The sequence below is a fragment of the Medicago truncatula genome, chromosome 7 (assembly GCF_003473485.1).
Source record: "Medicago truncatula cultivar Jemalong A17 chromosome 7, MtrunA17r5.0-ANR, whole genome shotgun sequence".
NCBI lineage: Eukaryota > Viridiplantae > Streptophyta > Magnoliopsida > Fabales > Fabaceae > Medicago > Medicago truncatula.
The window spans coordinates 9,247,860-9,271,653 of NC_053048.1; the positions used below are offsets into that span (position 1 = coordinate 9,247,860).

Here is a 23,794-nt window from a genome sequence, read left to right on the forward strand (position 1 = left end):
GCTCTACTCATGGTTTATGTAAGCATTTATAATAAACGAGATATACAAGATAAAAAACACATCATCAAAATCATTCTTTTTGCACTACACTTTAAATTACTCCATCTATAAAGAAAGTTACTTTTTATTGGTTTTTAGTGTGATTCATACAATAAAATAGCAATAGTGCTAGTGATGATAACGAAATGTTTCATAAAGATATAAACTAGTTTGGTTAAGTCTTATGTTGGTTGTGCAAAAAATAAAGCGATTCAACAATAAAGAGAAAGAACTTGGAACTCACATAATTTAATGAAGATTGATTTGGAGGGGCATCCTCAAAGCAAAGAATGTCCTCACTATAGCATGATATTTCTCCAATGTCTAGATTTGGGTAACACTACAATCATAATTTCAAATTCGTCATTACAAAAATTATATAAGAATCAAACATAAAAAAGAATTAACATGCTTGAGGGATTGATATGATCAACAATTCACTTAACAATTGGATTTTAGAATTGAATTTAAACAATGAAAAATTCATTAAATATATACAACAAAAAGGAATTGATATGTTGAGTATGACTTATATAGACTGATAAGTGTACAACCATTTAAGGATAGTTAGGGATGTTAAAAACATAGTCTAGATCATACTCACTCCACGACCCATATTTCTTTTCTCGTGTTAATTTATTTAACTGTTTTGTTAGGAGCCAAGTTTTTTGTTTTCACACAAATTTTGTTCTTAGTTAAAACATAAATTCAATATCAAAAATCTATTTTCTCAAAATATAATTCCGCAGAAGCAAGAACAAACAAAATATAAGAACCATTTGAAAAAGGAAGGAAAAAAAAACTAAAACCCCATAAGGGGATTGATTGACTTGGTGTGTTGGAAATTATTTAAAAATGTTAAGAATTACTTCTCCCGTTTGATATTCAAATATTGAATATTCGGCTTACGAAGTTTGTTTGTTTTTCTTACACAATTTTTTGATGACTGAAATTGGAAAAAATGATGCAAGTCTTGATCTTAGAGTTCTATGAGATATTCCTTCGAACATTTCTTTCTCCTTAGTATTGCACTGAAATATGTGATACTTTTGTAATTTTTATGTTCATGTAAGAAATCAATAGAACTTGTAGGATATAGTAGAAAATGTTGCGATAACAAATGGAAATTATAGACAAAAAAAATGAAATTGATCACCAAATTTAATAATATTTTATTTTTTGCTATACTCGTCGCTTATGTATTTTTTTTAATAAACATTAATTATATATGAGAGAAAAAAACACACCACCACAATCCTTCTTTTGTATTAAATTTTACATTACTACATCTAGCAAAAAAGATACTTGCAACAGTTTTTAGCGTGATTCACACATTAAAATAGCAGTTGTACTAATGATCATAGAAGACATTTAATATTTCACGGTTACAAAGACCAATTATGTTTTTTTTTGAAGGAACAAAGACCAATTAGGTTAATTATTATGTTGATTGTACAAAATATAAAGTGATTCAACAATAAAAAGAAAGAACTAGAAACTCACAAAAATCAATGGAGATTGATTAGGAGGGGCATCAAGAAAACAAAGTATGTTCACTATAATAGAATATTTTTATGGTGTTCAAATTTGTGCAACACTCCAATCATAATTTCAAACCGTCAATAAAAATATTATTTAAGAATCAAACATTTTTAATAACCAAACCAGATATACCATCAAACAAAGTAAGAATCAAAACCCCACAATAATTGATTCGCTTAAAAATTGGATAGATCTGATCATTGATTCACTTAAAAATTGGATTTCAGCATTGAATTCGATCAATGAAAATAATCAATGATATACTCGTCGCTTATGTATTTTTTTTAATAAACATGATATGGATTTCAGCATTGAATTCAATCAATGAAAATTTTGTTGAACTTGATTCATGAACCAAACAAGTTGAACTTTTATGTGAATCAATGATCAGATCTATACAATTTTTAAGCGAATCAATTATTGTGGGGTTTTGATTCTTACTTTGTTTGTAACCCAATACACCACATTACTTTTTGCTTAAGAGAAGAATTGATGTTTATTTACTTTATTCAATATGTTGTTTATGGAGTGAGAGAATTTTCGAGACGAGTTTCAAACTTTATTAGAGTTGGCTCGGTTCATTGCTAGCCCTATTTTTATCTTCTGTTTGGTATTGAAGTGTTTTCAAATATTGAATTTTTGGCTCACATAGTTTATTTGTTCCTCTTATATGAATTTCATTGATGATTGAAATTTGAAGACCTGATGCAAATCTTGATCTAAGAGTTGTATGATATATTCCTCCAACCATTTCTTTATACTCAATATCGCACCGAAATATGTTATACTTTTATAATTTTTATGTTCATTTTAGAAATCATTAGAACTTGTAAGATATAGCATAAAAAGTTGAGATAACAAATGGAAATTAGAGAAATAAAAAAAATGAAATTTCTCACAAACTTTAACATCTTTAACATTGATAAATGTCTGTTCTTAAGATATTTGTCATAAGAATGCAATACAACTTCAATTTTTTTGTTTGAATTATCTCATAAACTTATATGAGCGATTTTAAATAGAAGCAATTATTTTCTTTTGTTTTTGGAAAATTAATTGTATTGAGAGAAATTAGAATGGAATATAATCAAAAATAGTGATTCAATTTTATACAACAAATAAATAAATATTAAAACTAAGACAATGTATTTTGTTTTTTAATTTTTTTATTATTGCACTTATATCGGTTTAAGATCTTACATAAAGAATTTAAGTCATGTTTCACTCGGATCAACATAATATTGGTCACAATCAATATTTTAAATAGGTTTTGATTGATCAATACATCAATGCAGTTGGATCCAATACAATTATTCATAAATTGTTTCAAAACAACAACATTTTATTTTCATAAAATCAGTGTTAACCTTATAATTGAATAGAGGATGTGAAGCAAAGTAAGCATTGATGAGAATATATTCCTTCAAATTTCCCTTTAGGGACATCTAATAAAATTACAACTATGGATGGATATATCCATACCGTATGAATAAATTGAACATATAATATGTTGATATTACCTTTGATACTTTGCTGATTTGATGTTGGGATTTACAACTATCATTATTTGATTATCTTCATTTGGATCTACACATTCAGCTTCATCCATTGTTACAACAATTAAACTGGATCGATCGATCTGTAGAGTTTGAGAAAAATAAAAAATAAAAACATATTAGATCGGAAAAAATCTTTTGATCGGTGTTGTTGTATGCAAACTAGTTGTAAATCAAATTGAATGAGCACAAATTAACAACAAAATGAATTTGTTAACATGTGAGAGTAATGAAAGAATTAATCACCGATTGACTTAAAAGAGATTACAAGGTCTTGAAAAGTTATTGATAAAAAGAGAGTATCAAAGAACATAACAAAGGGAAAACAAATAGTTTGAAGAATCACGAAATAAACTGGAGATCAAAGAAGAAGTAGAAATAAAGAAGAATTGTAGAAAATAAGAAGAAGAAATGAATGAGAAAAATATTGTCATTGCGGTTTGTTCTATATGGAATGAAGAAAACAAGATGGATGGGCCATCGGGTTTGGGGACAATGGGCTTGGGCCGATTTAAGTTAGATAGTACACCAATAAGACATAAAGTGTTGCAACAACTATCTCAAGACGTGTTCAAACTTTCTTATTATAATAGGCTAACATAAGGGTTAATTATGTTTAAGGTCCCTACAAATAAGAGAGCTTCTAAAATTGGTCCCTATTAAAATTTTATTAAATTTTTCATCCCGAACGTTTTTTTCCGTTTGTAAGTTTGGTCCTTGCCGTCAAACTGTGCTGACTAGGCTAACGGAATGCTGACCCAGACATGCCACATGGACATTTCAAGTGACATGGCTGCCATGTGTAAATGGCATCATATGTTTTTGGTCCCTATAAAATTGGGACCTTTTAAGTTTAGTCCTTACTTAATTTTAATAGTTCTTTTGGTCCATATAAAAAAATTATGCACTCAATTTTAGTCCCTACTAAATCTAAATTTGTTTAATTATGCTTAAACTTTTAAGATTTTTAACAATTTTTTGCACAAGTGTCAAGAACTATTACGAAAAGTTCATCTCCGAATAATTATCTCAAAATTTTATTTCTGCGTCCAGATTTTTGTTACTTTTATTTTAAACTTTTGTCTTTTAAAAAAATTCATATTTAATTTATTTCATGCTAAATAGGTCTAAATTTTAGTAAATGAACCTTTTGTAATGTTCTAAACTTGTATAAAAAAAAATCATTGAAAAATTTAAGAGTTTTTAGAAAAGCGTCGCCGGCGTGAACGAGGTGGTGAAAAATCCAAACTCTCTCCTCCTACTCTTTTCAACACGATGTTCACGCCGGCGACACTCTTCTAACCTTTGCTTGCAAATTCATCCAAGACATCAATTTCAACAACTTAATCACACGTCAACTTCAACACACAAAAACTCAATAATCTTCACCATTGAAATATCCAACAACAACCTTTTCGAGAGAGAAGCGGAACCAGTCGATTTTCAAGGTTCAGATCGGGAAACAAAGAGTGGGAGCGAAGAAGATTGAAGAGAGCAAAGTAGGAACAAAGAGAAATAGCAACACAAATCTGGTTTTTTTTCGGCAAATTCAGGGAATTACCAGAAATATTTGTAGGGTGAAATATTTTATTGATGTGGAAGAATAAAAAGGAATGAATGAGAGTGATAGGCTTTGACAAAAATTATGGGAAAGTTTTGTGCAAAAAATTGTTCAAAATCTTAAAAGTTTAAACATAATTAAACAAATTTAGATTTAGTAGGGACTAAAATTGAGTGCATAATTTTTTTATATGGACTAAAAGCACTGTTAAAATTAAGTAAAGACTAAATTTAAAAGATCCAATTTTATAGGGACCAAAAACATATGATGTCATTTACCACATGGCAGCCATGTCACTTGAAATGTCCATGTGGCATGCCTGGGTCAGCATTCCGTTAGCCTAGTTAGCACAGTTTGATGGCAAGGACCAAACTTACAAACGGAAAAAAAACGTTGGGGATGAAAAATTTAATAAAATTTTAATAGGGATCAATGTTGGAAGCTCACATATTTGTAGGTAAGTGTAATGTATCTTGCCACTTGCACTTGTTAAGTGGATACATATAAATAAATTTATTCAAAGATTTATTTACCTCTTTGGTACCTTAACTTGATTTTTGAGTTCATTTTGGTCGCTTAACATAAAAAAGTGTCATATTGGTCCTTGAAAAACAGAAATGTTTTTATCAAGAAAAACTTGTATAGTCCCAATCATAAATTATATCAATTAAGGAACACACAAACGATAAAAAATAGAAGACAAAACATTGTTATTTTCAATAGTAATATAAAATTAATTATTTCCTTTTCTAATTTTTATCATTTGTGAGTGTTTCTAAATATAAATTATTTATGGTTGTGGCTATACAAGTTGTTCTCCTTTTTAACACACATATTAGTTATTTATCGATTCATTTAACTTCGCTAAATACTTTTAAACAAGGGTGAAGTGAAACCATAACATACATCTCTATTAAATGAGCATATTGTAAATCCTCCAATCAAAACACCTATGTTTGATTTACCTATAACCCCTATTCCAAGGGATTTGGGTAAATGTGATGCTTTTTCTAGGTTACATGAAGAGATTGTCTATATAAAAAGTAAAATAGAACAAGCTTCAAATGTTCTGATGGCTTTTGATCAAACAATTGAAAAATGAAGGTTCAAATTTCAAACGATCCTACAAAAAAAAAATTAAAAAGAAAAGGAAAAATAGCAAAGCTCATGGACACAAAGTTAGGTGTCATTATTGTAGAGAAGTTGGGCACACACCACCACATTATGCCATGTTATGAAAGTTATGGTTCCAAATGGTTTAAGGATGTGTGTGCCTAACCAATCTACTTTATCCACTAATCCCAAGGACCCAACTTATGTTGGGGACCTAAAATTTACCTAACATATTGTAGGAGTGCCTTTCAACCATGAGAAGAAAATGGTATCTAGATATTGGTTGCTCAAGGCACGTGATGAGATTGACTTCAAAAGAAAGGAACGCAGGTATGTCTCTTATGGTGACAACAATTATGGTAAAATATTGGGTAAAGGAGTTGTGGGAAATCCCTCCACAATAACTATTAAAGATGTTATGTCTCTTGAAGGGCTTAAGGACAATCATTGGGCTTAGCATCACTTTTTAAACCAAAAGTTGCATCATTGAGATAAATACAAACAATGAAATTGTGTTTAAGGATTTACAAGTTGAAGATGCCTATGTGCTTGATCTAGATGTTGTGTCAATAAGTGGTGCTAAGTGTCTCATATAAACTCTCTCTCTCTCTCTACATCTTGTTCAGATTAATTTTTTTTTTCTAAGATCTTTGTTAGGATGTTATAAGACTTATAAGATTTATTTCTCTCTAGGGTCTTGGTGGTAGATCAAGGGCCTAAAGAAAATAAGGCACTTTTCACCTCCAAAGGGTTTTGGGGGTAGTTTCTCAACTACTCAAGGTTCAAGAGGATCAACGTTTCAAACACAGCAGAGACGAATTCTCGAAGTAGAAGTTTAAAAATTGCATGGAAGCTTGAGATTTAAAGACCTTATAGCTTTCAAATTTCAAGAACTCTTGAAGATTGGATCTTGTGTGATTGCTTATCATGAAATATTAAGGAATCAAATGAATCTTTGTAACCATACACTTGTAAACATTCATCATAATGAAAGACCGTGATAGAGACATTTTTTATCACGAATACAAGACGTACCTCTAGCGAGAACGAAAAGTGAAAATCTCTACAAATCTCGGTGTCTTTATTTCCCTTACCTTTTTAATTTTTGCATTTTACTTTTAGGTATATGAATTTCTTGTATGAAGTGATTGCCATTTATGTGTGAGTTTTGGTTTTTAATAACATAACCTCAATTTCCTTAATTGAGGTTTTCACACCTTCAATTTTCTCACAATCAAAGTTAGAAATCAACTTCAAACAATTCTTTCATATATACTGTGTTCATTTGTAGTTAGTGTGATTTATTATTAATAGGTTGGATTTGTGATTGTTTAGTTTGTGTATTGGTTGTTGAATAAGATTCATTGGTGAATTGCTTATTCATATTTGAATTCTTATTTCTACATTGTTTTAAGTTTATCATCGTAATTCACGCAAAATCCAATAGTAATCTTCATATTTCAAACTCACGCATTCAAAAACTTTTAAAAATCCATAAATGCTATTCAAACCCCCCCCCCCCCCCCCCCCCCCCCCACACACACACACACACACACACACTAGCATTTACATGCTCTATACTAGTTGGTTTTAGAAAGTTAGTGAAGTGTTTGGAAACAAGTTTGGTGTCCTTTAAGGTTTAAAAATCCCTCGAGCAAATCTCCTCTGGTTCACAGTGCTAGCTAAAGGATAAGAGGTTCAAAGAGAACAAGGATTTTTAATTTTCAATTTAGTGTTTGTGTTAAGTGGTGCACGAATTCTATGCAAGTGAGTTCTATTTATAGACTCCGTTGTGCACACAATAGCCTATGGTGTACTTCTTTCCAATTAAAACACAATATACATTACGGTGTACTGTAATTAATAATTTAATTAATAAATCCTATTTTTTAAATGACTTACGAATAAGTTTCTTACTTTTTAATTTGTAAATAAATCTTATTTATTTATTTATTTTCTCTCATCTATCTGTCCTATGTGTAACCTTATAAGTTCTCGTCACTTTGGTAATAATATTAAATCATATTATAAACAACAACAAATATTTAGCAATACATCATTCGATCATGTATATAATTACCCCTTTTCCTTTATATCTATATTGAATACAAGACATATATATTTTCACCCTTGAATAGCTCGATATTTATATTTCCTTATCTTGAAATATATTAACCAACGAATAAGTCCAATATCTCATATCAACTTAATTCGGCATGACCATACAATTTCACAGTCATATTTCATCAAGAGGCCTAATGATACTTATCATGTTGTGTATCAGAGGCAAATTCCATCTAGGCAGGCAAATCCTAATGATACTTATATAAATCTACTTTCTAATCTAATTTCACCGTTTTTATAATGAATTAACACATACCAAACTCATAAAGCGAACGCGGAGGGTTAGTATTGTTAATTCATCATAAAAAATATCAATTCATAAAGCGAGAGCAGAGCTTTGATATTGGAACAAGTGAAATTAGACAAGGATTGTGAAACATGAGAATAGTCTAGCAAATATTGAGACACATAAAGTTTCGTTCTTCAAGGATTCTAATAGCAATCAACCATGAAAATATGCGTGGTTGCTAGAGGAACACACTCAATGATTTCAAGAGAAACTTTTATACGCTTAGGAGAAACTTGTCTTTGGAAAGTAGGTCCAATATAAAGTTTAGGTTTAGGGTTTGTTTGTGAAGGGTTTGTCATCAAGATGAACCAATAATCCCAAGACGGTTTTATTTTTATTATTTTCTTTTAATTAAAAATCCAAACTTTATAACTCAAAACTCTTTTCTAATCATTGTTGAAAGTTAATTGAATTCATAACTCCCTGTCGAAACAATACTCTTATTACTATTTTGGTAAACCGTGCACTTGCGGATTTACTCATCAAAAACCTTGGTAAAACAATCTCAAACCAAGACTACACTACTAAGGTCTTAAGATATATGACTAGAAAATGACAACCAAAGGTGAGTGCCATCAAGGAGTCTCAAATCTCAACAATCTAGAGATCACCACCTTATATGGAAATCTCAAGGAACATGAGCAGAAAATCACAAGGTTTAAAGTAAGCGAAGAAAGTGTTTAGAAGAAGGAGAAGAAGTCAATCGTGTTAAAGGACACTTCGTCCAAGGTGACCTCTTGGGTTCAAGAGGATATTGACTCTAATGAAGATTCACCTAGTGAAGACGAACTGAGGTTGTTTGTAACACGATACAAACGCTATGTTAAAAAGAATGGTTTGAAATACAGTGACAAAATCTTGATTAACTTTATGAATGCTTCACTCAAGCAAGGATAATTTGGGAAGGAGAACAAAGTTTTAAATTGTTGTGATTGTGGAAAGGTTGGTCACTTAAGGAATTAATGTCCGGAACTAGCCAAAGCTAAAGGCAAGTCCAACTCCTATAAAAAGTAAAAGGAAGAAGAGTCTACATTGCATGGGAGGACGATGATAAGTCATCCGTACTAAGTGTCTCCGAAAATGATGATGTTGCACACTTGTGTCACATGGGCCACAAGAAAAAACGAAATGAGGTAACTTACTCCGACTCTTATTTCGACATTAATCCTATTTACAATGAATTATAAAATGTTCTTATAGAAACGCATGGTGATGCTATGAACGCCTTTAAGAAAATAGGTGTCTAAAAGATACTAATTCTCAAATTGGAACAAATTAATTTGTTCCTCTAATTTTTTTATAAATAAATAAAAAATGCAAGGAATTGTCAAGTGTTAAGATGGTGGAAGATAAGACTCGTAAATATTGGTAAATAAATGAAGGAAAATGCTAAGTGATACTCGTGGGGTACTACTAGTTAAGCAAACCAATATTGAAATATTGTACTCCCTCCGTCCCTTTTTAATGGAATAGTTTAAAAAGAAGTATTTTCCCTAAACATAAGATCATATATAAATTCTTAAATGCATTGATTATTCTTTTTTTAAATATACCTCTTATTAATACTACCAATTTGTCTTGATATATGAAAAGTTAACATGAAATATAAAAAGTGTAATAAAAAAAAATAATAATAATTAATTACGAGTAATCTAGTAATAGTCATACACATTTGAAACAATTTTATTACTCCAACAATTTTTCTTAATATATGTAATTTTCGTAAATTACTCTTATAAAAAGGACGAAAGAAGTACTGAAAAGTGTGAAAAAATTGTATATTTAACTTTTTAAAAGTTAAGAGTTTGTTATTTTCAATTAAATTTGTTTACTTTTAACTTTATGTACTAATAATACATAAGGACACTAGTTAACATAATTCAAGTTTTCACAACATCAAAGAGACATGCACCATGTCGACACACAACATGTGCTGTAACAAAAATACGCACGTCGCTCAAAAGCTACCCTACATGAATAAGCAACGTCAAAGACTGAATTATGCATAGGATACCTAGCAAACATGCATGTCACTAACACTTACGATGTTTTTTTTTATACAATTTCAAAGATTGAAAAACTTGAAACTCAAAAGTTGCTCTCTCCCTTTCTTTATTTAAATCATTTAATGAATCTTAGTGGGAAGCACAAATAAAACGACCTAAAATAAAAGAAATTATCATTAATGGTCAACTGTTCTATGGTAGTAGATATAGTTGACTACTTTTTTAATTCCTATTCCTTATTAAATTACATGATGTTTTGGACATTTTATACGTATTAAAAAATGTAATTAATTTTATGTGGGAAAAACATATTATGAGTTATTTTACAATTTTTTTATTAATAATTGATATGAAAAAATAAAAGAAGAGAAAGTTTTTTGGTATAAATCGGGTATCTCCGCGTGCGCAATTGCGGAGACTAATCCCTCGAGTATTGTGGGATCTAAATAGGCGGCAGATTCTCCCTAAGAGTTTTAACGCTGCTGCATGCCCAAGGCTGGATTCGAACCCAGGACCTTGGTTAAGCTAGAAGAGACCCGTTTCATCTCATCTAAGCGCTCTTGGGTTAAAAGAAGAGAAAATAATAAATAGTTAAGAATAAACAAAAATAAAAAAATTAATGTTTTGTTAATATTGTAATGTGACATATAATTTGAGACTTTTATTTTTAAAACGACTTATAATTTAGGACGGAACGAGTATTAATTAACTTGAATGGTTTTCAACAATAAAAGTAAGAAAGATAACAAACCAATGATTCTCCTAAACCTTCGCGTTTCTCATTCTCAGACGTTTCTTTGCTTTTCCCTTTCTCCAAAGACAAAAACATAACCGTCATAACAACCATCATTGAAAAAAATCTCACAGAAAAAACATCAATGCCGGATCCTAAAACTCACACCGACACCGGAGGAGAGCAACCACCATCACCGCCTCCGCTGTCAAATGAGGTTGATCATCAAATGGAGGAAGAGAACAAGGAAGGAAATGCAGAAACCATTGAGGCTGTGAAGTCTCCCCCTATCTGTGAGAAGGTTTCAGAAGACATTGATCATTTTCTTCTGCATGAGAAAGAAGGAGTGTCGTTTGAGATTCCTGGTTACATAGAGAAGTTTTTGGATCAGGTGGAGGAGAATATGGTGAAGAATGAAACTGGAGAACGGAAAGGAAAATGGGAAGAGATTATGGAGAAAGATAAATGGTTGCTTGAATCTGTGCATCGAATTTCGAAGCTTAAGAAAATGTTGATGATTCATGATGAAAAAGAAACCATAGATGAAAGAAGAAAGTCAATAGCCAATCGTGTTGGTACAATTCAACAGAAAGCGATGGCGTTTTTGGAAGAAGATTTTCGCGTGTTGATAGAATATTCTAGAATCCAGACCGAAGTGAATCCTGATATCAATATCAATGAAAAGGTTGATGCAAAACGAAAACAAGTGGTGTCGGATCAACAGGACGGGCAATCAGATCATCAGGATCAACCAGAAGAATTCGAAACGAATTTTCCTGGTTATCCTGATGAGGCGATTGTTTGTATGAGCAAGATTGTGGGGGAGATGTTGATCGGAGGATATGAAAGTGAGTGTTGTCAGGTGTACATTGTGGCGAGAAGGACCGCGTTCGAGGAGATTCAACAGCAGCTGGGGCTGGAAAGAATCAGTATTGATGATATTGTTCAGAAGGTGCAATGGGAGATTCTTGCAAGAGACATGATTCCGGCATGGACTAACACGTTCCGTCAGTGTACCATGCTGTATTTCCCCGGGGAGAGGAAACTAGCAGAGGCGGTGTTCTCGAGTAACCCGTCTGTTGCAGCAGGTCTGTTCAGCAGCGTCTCTCGCGGAGTTGTGATTCCGCTTCTCAACTTCGCGGAAGGCGCTGCCATGACGAAGCGTGCTGGAGAGAAACTGTTTAAATTGCTTGACATGTACGAAACTCTTAGAGATGTGATACCGAAGTTGGACGGACTCTTCCCAGAAGAGTCCTCAGAAGAGTTGAAGACAGAGATAAACCTCGCCAAGTCACGTCTTGGCGAGGCAGTTATCTCTATTTTCTGTGATTTAGAAGATCAAATTAAGTCAGAAACTGCAAAAAGTCCGGTCCCCGGTGGCGCGGTTCACCCTCTCACACGCTACATAATGAACTACCTTAACACAGCCGGTGATTATAAAGAAACACTTGAACAAGTTTTTAGGGATCATTCAAAGATCGAAAAAATCGATTCACCTGATTATGGTCAAAACGAAAACGATGGTACTAAAGAACCGCAATCTCCATTCGCGTCCCAAGTAATGAGAGTCATGGATTTACTCGACACCAGCCTCGACGGGAAAGCAAAATTGTACCGTGACATTACATTAAGAAACTTCTTCATGATGAATAATGGTAGGTACATTTTACAAAAGATCAAAGCTTCATCTGAACTGAGACAAGTGATGGGTGAAATATGGTGTAGAAAGAAATCATCTGAATTAAGACACTACCACAAGACATACCTCAGAGAAACATGGAATCCAGTCCTAACAGTTCTGAGTCAGGAAGGGTTGAGTGTGAATGGGAAGGTTCAAAAGCCAGTGCTGAAAGAGAGGTTCAAGAGCTTCAATACAATGTTTGATGATATTCATAGGACACAAAGCTCTTGGGTTGTGAAGGATGAGCAGCTTCAATCAGAGCTTCGTGTTTCGGTATGCGGGGTGGTGATTCCTGCGTATAGGGCATTTGTTGGGAGGTTTACACAGAATTTAGATTCTGGAAGGCAGGTAGAGAAGTATATAAAGTATCAACCTGAGGATATAGAGACTTACATTGATGAGTTATTTGATGGAAAGCCTCATCATTCTATTGGAAGAAGGCGATAATAACTTCAACTAATCAACATTCAGTTACACCTCACCAATGGTTGTATATGATCCATACACCAGTACATATCATATAATCAGAGTCTTATGTTTTTGTTTTTGTTTTTTATATATATGTTACAGTATGAATGTGTACACATTTACATGTTGAAATGATGCTTCATGGTTCTGTTACTGTTAGAAGAAGTTGGTCTCATGAAAATTTCTTATCGTTAAGCGTTCGGTTTTGTTTGTAAGCAGGATATAATTCACTTTAGTGTTTCTGCCAAGGGCCTCTCTTGAGCCTGTGTAATTTTTTCATACTTTTGATCAATGTAATGTAATTTTTCCCTTGACTCAAGTACTGTTTTTGTTCATATCACAAAAAAAATGTATCTACTCATCATTGTCATTTTTTTTCTTGCCTCATTTTGGCTTCCCCCTTTGTGAAGACAGTTTGGAAAATAGTATGTTGTTTTGGTATAGTGTCTCATACTTTCTTCATTCATGTAAAGGGAGCACTCCAGTCCAGGCATATATCAAAAGTTTTGAAATATATCAATGTGAAGCACGGACACTCCTTGGATTAGGCGTGTCCCGGTGTCGTGTCCAACACCGACAAGACACTGACACATATACACAGAATCATGTGATTTTCTCAAATTCTTAGCAGTGTCGGTGTATTAGTGTCCGTGTCGTGTCCCTCAAAAGCTAATTAAGAATCACATAAAGTTTAATATCATAGTTTTTTTTTCTTAATCTCAAATATTTTGACAGACTTAATCACATTAGAAAGTGTTATCTTAGGTTTTCTTCATTCCTTGAGAATTATTGTATTTTAAGACTTCTCCCCTTCAAAAAATGGCTTGATCACAACAAAAAGGATCCACACATGTGGTAGATAGATTATCTGCCTCAGAATGGCCTCATAATGTCAATTTATTATCATGAGTCAATAATACCATTTGATTATATAGCTACGATTATATGATAATATAAGTTTCATTTGAGTATTCATCTCAGTTTAAAATTTTAAAGGACCATTTCCTTCACCATTAGTCTATAATCATTCAAATAGGTTTGAAGAAAAATTTGAAGGTAAGACATTTCATTAAACGATCCAATACGAATTGTTGACACCACAATCCTTCTATGTAGTTACAAAGAACCATTGTGTCCGCTACACAGATGGAATCAATGTCATGAATATCAAGATAATTGGCTGCAAGGACTTCCATGATATGGTTCTTGTTTATGTGCTGGTGCATAAGAAGATTTCATCAAAAGACTAGTTGATTATGTGCTTCCAAGGAGCTGAAAGAATATTCAAGTATACAAGAAATCAGAAGAAGAGATTATGAATCTAACGTATGTGCTAAATCAATTCTATAAACAATCAAAATTTGACGCAACATTATTAGAAATCATGTATGTGTAAATGAACTAAAATATTAAGACACAGTCAAGAATTCCATTCAAGAAAACATGATGAAAACGTACCAAACAATACATTACCAGCAGATATTGTAACATAACAAGCAAATCAAGCAAAACTATAATTATAATTGATCTATAAAAGTAACTTACTGATTTCGGCTCACTTCTTGGTTTTGCGGCTAGTGTCCATCAGATTGTGGCTCTTGCATAATCAAATATGATCCTTCTAGAAGGCCTTGCTGTCCTTCTGTATGACGTGGCATATTCCTTACAGAATCCTTTTCATTCTTCATAATCATATGAATAGCTTTAGACTTATCCTCTTCAACCATCTCCCTAAGTATTTCATCTTCAATCTTTTCTGCTTGCCATTTAGATGGATCTTCCACAAACTCCTCACTAAAAATCATGCTAGAAACCCACTCTTTCCAGGTAGTTTTTCTAAACTTATCTTCCTCCATTGACCCAGTCGTTAATAACTGATACACGTAAACCATTTTCTGCTGACCAGGACGAAAAGCGCGTGCAATAGCTTGCTTTGTTTTTGAAGGATTCCATTCAGAATCCAAAAAAATCACTCTAGAAGCTGCTGTTAAGCTAATACCTTCAGCACAAGCATTGATTGAAGCTAGAAGTATCTTCGAACCGCTGCGAGGATCTTCAAACTTATCAATCACTTTTCCTCTTTCAAACAAATCTAGATCACCAGTAAGTATCAGAACCTCTTTTCCATTTTGCCATTGAAAGTATTTCTCAAACAACTCTATGAAAAATCTCACAGGTGCAAGGTAGTGACAAAAGATAAGAACCTTTTCATTTTTCACTACACGTGAGATTAGGCTCAGAACAAATCTTATTTTGGAACCTTTTCTTAAATCAAATTTGATTCTGTCTAGCCTCTTCAATTCATCTTCAGCAAAAAACTTCTCTGCACATGCTGTTGCTGTTTTGATCAACCATGGATGTATCGATCCAAGTGTTATCAAAAGCTCTACCTCAAGAGGGTAACCAGTACACTCAGCCATTTTCTTCTGCAGTTTCTGTAAAATCTCAAGCTGTTCATCGTATGTATTCATGAGCAGTGTATATATTTGTAAACCAGGAAGTGTATCAGAGGAATTTCCACTTTCATAAACGTCGATGAAACTGCTTGTGATCTTTCGCAGCACATGTAGACCCTGCATTTTTTCTTCATCGTTATCTGAGTTAATTTTCCTAGCAATGTTGTCCAAGAAGAATTTCCTCGCCCGCGCCTCAAGCAAATGCTGCGCTTTCTTCTCTCTGTTACCTCTCCTTAAGTATTTAGAATCTAACTCTCGTAGCACTTCGTGAACAAATTTTGGTCTTGCTAAACACAGTGTATTGAAATATTCACCGAAATTGTTCTGAAACAAAGTGCCAGAAAGTAATATCCTCAATTCTGTTGGAAGTTCCATTAAGCATTTCCTCAACCTTGATTTTGTGCTTCTAGGATTGTGACCTTCATCAAGTATCAAGATTCCAGGGCTTTCTCGCAAAGTTTTCGCCATGTACTTTCTGTGTGCAAATTTTGTATCTTGTCTCATTAAGGCTAAAAATGAAGTGTAGCCCATGACAAGAACACTTGGGTGTGAATGCCACTTTTTTATTTTTCCAAGACAATCCAAAACATGTTTTACATCACCAGAAGGTCTTGGAACTCCGGGAAGAACCGTAGGTTTTGGAGCCGTTGAATCTCTCTGGGTTTGACGGCCTTGGATAAGATACACGGGCACAGGAACCTTCCATTTTTTGAACTCTTTGCACCATGTGTAGAGTGTGGATTTTGGTGCAAGGACTAATGGTCTTTTCCCTGGAAAGAGCTTCAAGTAACTTACAAGAAAAGAAATGACGAGAAAGGTTTTTCCAGCTCCAGGAGCATGTGATATGACACATCCACCATTTGTTTCGGATCTTTCTTGCATGAGGGATGGTTCCATGGAGCCAGCAATGTTTTGCCAAAGAAATTTAAAAGCCTTTTTCTGGTGCGCATGCATCTTTTCTTTGAGTTCTGGAATCGATTCCCAAACAGTGTCTTTTTCTGCAGATATTGGTTCATCAGGATCAGTAGCATTAGTTGAGAACATATCTTTATTATCATCTTCATCAACTTTTGCCTCTGATTTTTGTTCATCATTATCTTCTTCACTGTATTGTTTCTCCTCTTTGCGCCATTTTTGTCTTTCCACCTATCATTATATTTAAAATAATTTATCAGGTAGGTTCCTATTGAGTAACATTTTGTACGGAATAACTTATCACTGAACAATAGTGATTTGTTAAAATCTGACGATGTTGTAACCTCTATTTAAAAATTGTAGTACACAACAGACATAACCAAATAAAGAACTAAATTTAAATGTATATTCTTGTTAAGTTTTTTTACTTGACTTACAACTGGTTCAGAAATGTCTCGTATCTCGGTTTTCACAGAGCCGCAGCTAAGACAGAATATTCCGATTTCTTCATTGAACGTATAGTCATGTTCACAAATTTCCTCGGTGTCTGCTAAAACCTCTGCATTTGAACCCTGCAACGGTATATAATAGTTGAAATGAATCAGCCTTTAACCTTAGAAAAGAAGATAAAACCAAAATCACATAATTTAATTCATATATATTGTCAAATCATTAAAAATATGATATGTTGTAATTTGTTGGTAGTATAAAACTTTTTACACCGATAGCTATTAAAATTAAACTCCAAAACAAATATTATAAATATAGGTAAAAGCAATTGTCACAAACCTCAGTTCCATCAAGAAGACAACTTGCTGCCATAGCAGTATCCATTTCTTCCCAAATGGCAGACAAGTCATCAGGATTTTCTTCCCCATCATCGCTTTTCGACACTTTTTCTTCCTCCAACTTGTTTGTTTCTTCGTCAATAGTTGGCTCTTCTTCAGCCCGAAGACTATCCAAATTCTTCATGTAAGTGTCAATTATTTCCTTCTTTGCATCAACATTTAACGTTCTGCCACCTTCTTGAACATGACTTCTGTTTGTCAAACAAATTGAATGGTTTCTTTTTGTTTGAGCTCCTTTTTTGAAACGAATTCCTTCCCATTTGGTTTCAAAATCCATATCGTCTGAACCATGAAGTCGCCTCTTCGTAGGCTTCTCTTTGCAGAAACTATAATAATGTCCCAAAGTAACATTATCATCAACTTCTAAATCTGAAGAATTTTCATCCTCTATCAAATAACATCCTATCTTGTATGGCCTCATTCGAAAAGTACCAACTTCCAACTTCTCAACAGAAGAACCTATGTAACGTTTGGGTTGGACATTCCTACGTTTTGAACGTCGTAGGCCTTCAATTTGATTTGATAGCATTGGCAGCGCTTCATCTTCTTCTCCGTCATAATCACAAAACATATCGAATAGAGAAACCACAGGTACTATTGATCCCTTTTCCGATTTGAAGTTCACAACATTTAGAAGAGATGGATTAATAATATCAGCATCGTTTCCCATAACATGATAAAAAATCTTGTTTTGAACAGATCTGATACTGAATGAAACCTTCTTTAAAAAGGATGTTGTAACGAACCACGAAAGATCAGATAAAAATCTCCCCAAGATTAGTCTAGACTCTGATAATGAGGAGCAATCTTCAGATGAATCCCACCTATAAGGCTTAACCACTTCAGAACTATCACTATTTTTTATTAAGCCTTCACAACTATTATGTTGAAGCCTTTGGAGGATGAAAATTCGATCTATTCCAGTTGCATAAACCTCCTTATTGAGTGTTTTTATATTTCTACCAAGTGAACCTTGATCCTCGTAGAAATTTACATAAAACTGACACGAGCATTGATCAGACTCATGAGGTTGTCTCTGGATTGAATTTATTCTTGCATCGATTGACGTCTACACAATGTACATAAAGATAAATAAATATGACGAAATTAAAGATCAAGACATAAATGTATACAGAAGAATAAGACTAAGAAATCAAGTTTAATAAAAATTATATATGATTTAAAAGATTAAACTTACTGGAATAGGTCTAAATTGATCTGAAATTTGGAGCATAGATATGTCCATTCCACGTCGTAAAAAACTAGAGCAATCAAATGAAGTAGCTTTTCTTGATCTTATGCGAATATCAGATGACAAAGGGGTTTGCATTTGTTGAGTATCCATGAAATGTAAGGTTGTTTTTCCAAAATCAATTTTTATAAGCTCCACAGGTTGCCATGAGTCATTCCTTATTGCTTCAAATGCTGTTTAGAAAGAAGTATTAGAGGCAGAAAATCGAAGAAGTTGTGTGTACAAATACAAATAGATCCTCTATAGCTATTAGAGAATGAAAGTCATAATAAAGTGAAGTCTCCTAGTTTACTTGAGATAGTTAACTAGTTTAGCTTACTTAAGCATGTTCATTATAGCTTGTAATTAGGTTAATTGTAATCTTCATATTGCCTATAAATATTGCTTGTATACACATTCACATCTATGAGAAATGAGATTTTTTTCATTATTTGCTTCCCATAACATGGTATCAGAGCTTTTTTCTCTCATTTCCATTGTGGAAGTTTGTTACAAAAGTTAGTTACAATCCGTTTCTTCATCTTATAATTTTTTGCTGAAAACTTCGCGTTTCTCCATTGATTCTTCGCGGTTTTCTTCTTCCTTCGTGAATTTCTCGTTGTTCTTGCGTATTGCTGCAAGTTTTCTTCTCTTCTTCTTCTTCGTCGTTTTGCTTCGTTGTTCATCATGCCTCATCAGAATCAACCTGATACTGAATCAGTTTTTTACGTGCATCCAAGTGAAGGACCGAATTCCGTTCTTGTTACTCCACTCTTGGATGGTTTTAACTACCTCGCATGGAGTCGTTCCATGATTCGCGCTTTTGGCGCGAAGAACAAATTGAAGTTTGTTGATGGATCCATGGAAATTCCAGATGAGGAAGATTTGAATCTAACGCCTGGGAACATTGCAATCATCTAATTCAGTCATGGATTATCAATTCAGTTACTCCTCATATTGCACAAACACTGGTTTTTCATGAAAACGTCATTGATGCTTGGTTAGATCTCAAAGAACACTTCTGTAAGGTAGATCGCATTCGCATTGCTACACTTCGTTCTAAGATCAACAATTTGAAATCAGGTTCTAGGTCAGTTTTGGATTATTTTACTGAAAGGAAAACTCTTTGGGAAAAGTTGAATTCACACCGTCCAATGCCACGTTGCACTTGTCCTCATCCCTGTCGTTGTGCAGCTATGAGAGATGAACGTAATTTCAGGCTTTTATCTAGTTTTTGACTGGTTTGAATGATCAATTCAATGTTATTAAGACTCAAGTGCTTATGCTTGATCCACTTCCTTCTATCAACAAAGTGTACTCTTTGGTTATTCAAGATGAGAGTAATACTCATTCCCTCTCTTCCTCCATTGATGAACCTTTATCCATTATTAATGTTGCTGATTCATGCAAGCCTCAAGGAAGAGGAAGATGTTACTTTAGTCGATCCAAGCCTACTAGACATTGTTCATTTTGTGGAAAGAACAATCACACTATTGAATATTGCTATCAGAAGCATGGACATCCAAATCCAAACTTTCAGAGGCATAGTTCTTCTGTGAATGCCTCAAGTAGCTTTGAAGAAATCGAGGCTTAATCAGGAAGTTGCAATGATGCTTCTTCATCTTCTAGTTCCAATATTTCTCAGAAGAAGTATGATCAGTTGCTTAGCATGTTACAACAAGTGAATTTGCTTCCTGCATCATCTGTAGTTTCACCTCCAGCTAGTGCCAATCATGTTCATACTTCCCCTGTTTCAAATTCTATCTCCACTGTTCAATCAGGTATATCTTCTTCCATTTTTACTTGCTCTATATCTTCCAAATCCGATATATGGTTGTTAGATTCTGGTGCTAATGAGCACATTGTTTCTTCTTCACATTGGTTCACCTCTTTTCACAAAATTTCACCTAAATCTGTCAATTTACCTAATAGCTCATCTGTTTTAGTTGAATATGCTGGAACAATACACTTTACACCTCACTTTTACCTTGACAATGTTCTATATTCACCTTCATTCAACTTCAACTTAATTTCCATTTCTAAAGTTTATGATTCTTTACGATGCTTTGTCACCTTTCATGACAACAAGTGTTTGTTACAGGATCTTCACTCCCAGAAGATGATTGGTTTGGGTGAACAGTTTGAAGGTCTCTATAGACTTGTTTTAGATTTTTCTGCTTTTTCTTTGCACAATAATTCTTCTCTTAATCATATTTCCACCAATAAAAATTTGACCATTCCTTCTTCTGCTTTATGGCATTTTAGGTTAGGGCATGTTTCTCATAAGAGACTGTCTCATATGTCCAAAATTTATCCTTCATTATCTTTTGATCATAAAGCCACCTGTGATATATGCCATTTTGCTAGACAAAGCAATTACCTTTTACAAATAGTTTGTCTTTTGCTTCTAACAAGTTTGAACTATTGCATTTTGATATTTGGGGCCCTTTGTCGATTACTTCTGCTCACAATCACAAATATTTTCTCACTATACTTGATTATTACTAGGTTTGTCTGGATTGTTTTACTCAAAAATAAGTCGGAAGTTTCACAACATGTTAAAAACTTCATCACTCTTAGAAAACCAATATCATATCACCCCTAAAACTGTTAGAAGTGATAATGGTCCTAAGTTTTTGCTCAATTCATTTTATACTTCTAAGAGCATTTTTCATCATAAGTCTTGTGTTGAGACCCATCAACAAAATGGTAGGGTTGAAAGAAAACACCAACATATCCTTAATGTAGGTAGAGTCCTTCTATATCAATCCAAACTTCATGCTTCTTATTGGTCTTATGCTCTCCTACATGCCACTTTTATCATCAACATAGTTACTTCCCCTACACTCCATAACAAATCACCTTATCTACTTCTTCATAATAAAGTTGCTGACATTGATTCTTTTAAAGTGTTTGGTTCTTTGTGTTACTCCACTTCTCTTGATTCCCACATAACCAAACTAGCTGCTACAGCCAGAAAGTCTGTGTTTCTGGGGGTTACTCCATTACTTTTAAAGGTTTTGTTTTGTTAGATATTCACACTAGAGAAATCCATATCTCTAGACATGTCAGTTTTCATGAGCACATATTGCCTTATCCTCCATCTTCATCATCTATTACTACTGATTGGGATTATTTTTCTTCTGATGCTTGTTCCACAAGCAACCCCACTAACATTCATTCACCTCCACTTCCACCTCCTTTTATTGATATTGAACCACCTCCTATTGATCCTAATCACTCCCCTTCACCCATTACATCACCTATTGACCCACCTCCGTTGAGAAGGTCATCCAGAAATACCAACCAACCTACACATTTACAAGACTATGTTTGTAATTTCACTAATGCTTCTGCATCTCTTTCTTCTGATGTCTCATATCCTATTCATCATTGTAACGCCCTATTTTATTATTTATTTACTTTAATTGAGTTTAGATGTCTTTTTATAATTTAGTCGATTTATTTTGATGAGTGATATTTTATTATGTTATATGCTAGTATATATTAGTATAAAATATTATGTTATTTGGTGTGGAAATATATATGTTATGTGGTGTAAAAGTATATTTGTTATTTGGTGTAGAAATATATATATGTTATCTGGTGTAAAAATATATTTGTTATTTGGTGTAGAAATATATATGTTATAGAGATATATTTGTTATTTGTTATAGAAATATTTTATATTATATTATATTATATTATATTATATATATATATATATATATTATGATAGAATATTGAGACTTTGAGGGCAGATTTGGAAATAAGAGAAAATAAGTAGGTTAAAGATTTATATAAAAGGGGATAGTTAGAATTAGAAAATAAGGATTACGTGAAACCTATTTTTGGAGAAAAATGGAGAAAACCAAGAGAAGAGAGAAGTCAGAGAAGAGAAGAATCTTGTGAGAAGATGAGCAATCTTGTAGAGTCCGATCATCTAATTTAAGGTAAGGGTGGGACTAACTTTCTCTAATTCTAAGTTGTATAATTCTGAAATTGAGTTTAGCATGTTGTAGGTTGTAGTTATGAGAATTTGGAAATTAGGTTTTGAAGTTGTAATTGGTTGTTAATAGAGTATAAAATCTGTTGAATTTGTGTAGAATTGATGTTCAGATTATGAGTTATTTTTAGTGCAATGTTTTATATGGTTTTGAGTGCCTTAACATGTATATAAATGGTTACACAAGTTTTTGGCTTAAATTTGGGCATAGTGAAGTTAAAATTGAGATTTTGGGGTGAAAAGTGGATTTTTCCCGAGTTGCTCTCTGGCAACACGTCCTGTTTCATGTTCTTGCGTCTTTTTCACACGTTTCTGTTTTGAATTGGCCTTTGGTGTAAACATGAAAGTTGTAGATAATTGAGTTAGGTTTCCAGTGGCTTTGGTTTGACGTGAAAATGAGTTTTGGTTCTGGAGATATGATGAAAATACTCCAAGGAGGTCTTAGTGAAATCTTATGAAAATTCAGCATAACCGTTTCTAAGTTAATCCAAAACTTATGGAATAATTTCAAACCTCAAAACTAGAAGTACTAGGAGTTTAATTAAGGGGTTTAAGATTATTTAACCTATGTGGTGATGGATCTAATTTGGTTTGATGTGAATATCGTTGTTGGATGATTTAATATCTATATGAATGTATATGTTGATGAATATGATGTTATATGATGTTGTTCATGATTGATGAATTATTATATGAATGTATATGTTGATGAATATGATTTGATGTTGTTAGTAATGTGAAAGATTTATATATTGTGAAAGATTTTGATATAAAGTTGTAATGGTTATATGGGATGATTATTGTTGATGTTGACTTACTGCATATTATTTAATGGTGTTGCCTTGCTGTCGTGATTAGGATGCTAATGTTGGTCTAAGTTGTTTAAGTTGTAAGATGTTGATCCAAATTATTGGAGTCATATGAGATGTCTAAGTTGTTTAAGTTGTAAGACATTGAGTCCATGCATACTCATTTAAGTTGAGGGCTTGATGCCCTGTAATGTATATTTATACATATTATTTTGAGGGCTTGATGCCCTGTAAGTTGAGGGCTTGATGCCCTGTGAGCCTATTTACGCTCAATACGTTGGGGGCTTGATGCCCTGGTTGGTACCACATGCATGATTAAGAGGTCGTAGTTGCATTTTGTCTAGATGGTTCAAGATGTGTAAGATGTCTAAGTTGCATTGTCGATTTGAAATTGTGTCGTTGTTGTTAAGTTGTTAT

At 33.2% G+C, this 23,794-nt stretch overlaps 2 protein-coding genes across 2 annotated transcripts; one reads left to right on the forward strand and one right to left on the reverse strand.

Moving 5' to 3' along the window:
- Positions 1–10,955: 10,955 nt before the first annotated feature.
- Positions 10,956–13,473, forward strand: LOC11437825 (exocyst complex component EXO70B1). Its single transcript, XM_003622002.4, has one exon. The coding sequence runs from the start codon at positions 11,109–11,111 to the stop codon at positions 13,089–13,091; it is 1,983 nt and encodes a 660-aa protein (XP_003622050.1). The 5' UTR covers positions 10,956–11,108; the 3' UTR covers positions 13,092–13,473.
- Positions 13,474–14,686: 1,213 nt separating this feature from the next.
- LOC11441869 (SNF2 domain-containing protein CLASSY 1) lies at positions 14,687–19,060 on the reverse strand. Its single transcript, XM_024770790.1, has 5 exons — positions 18,985–19,060; positions 18,530–18,756; positions 17,273–18,400; positions 16,921–17,055; positions 14,687–16,714 (listed from the first exon to the last, which is right to left on the reverse strand). The coding sequence occupies exons 1-5, from the start codon at positions 19,058–19,060 to the stop codon at positions 14,687–14,689; spliced, it is 3,594 nt and encodes a 1,197-aa protein (XP_024626558.1).
- Positions 19,061–23,794: the final 4,734 nt, after the last annotated feature.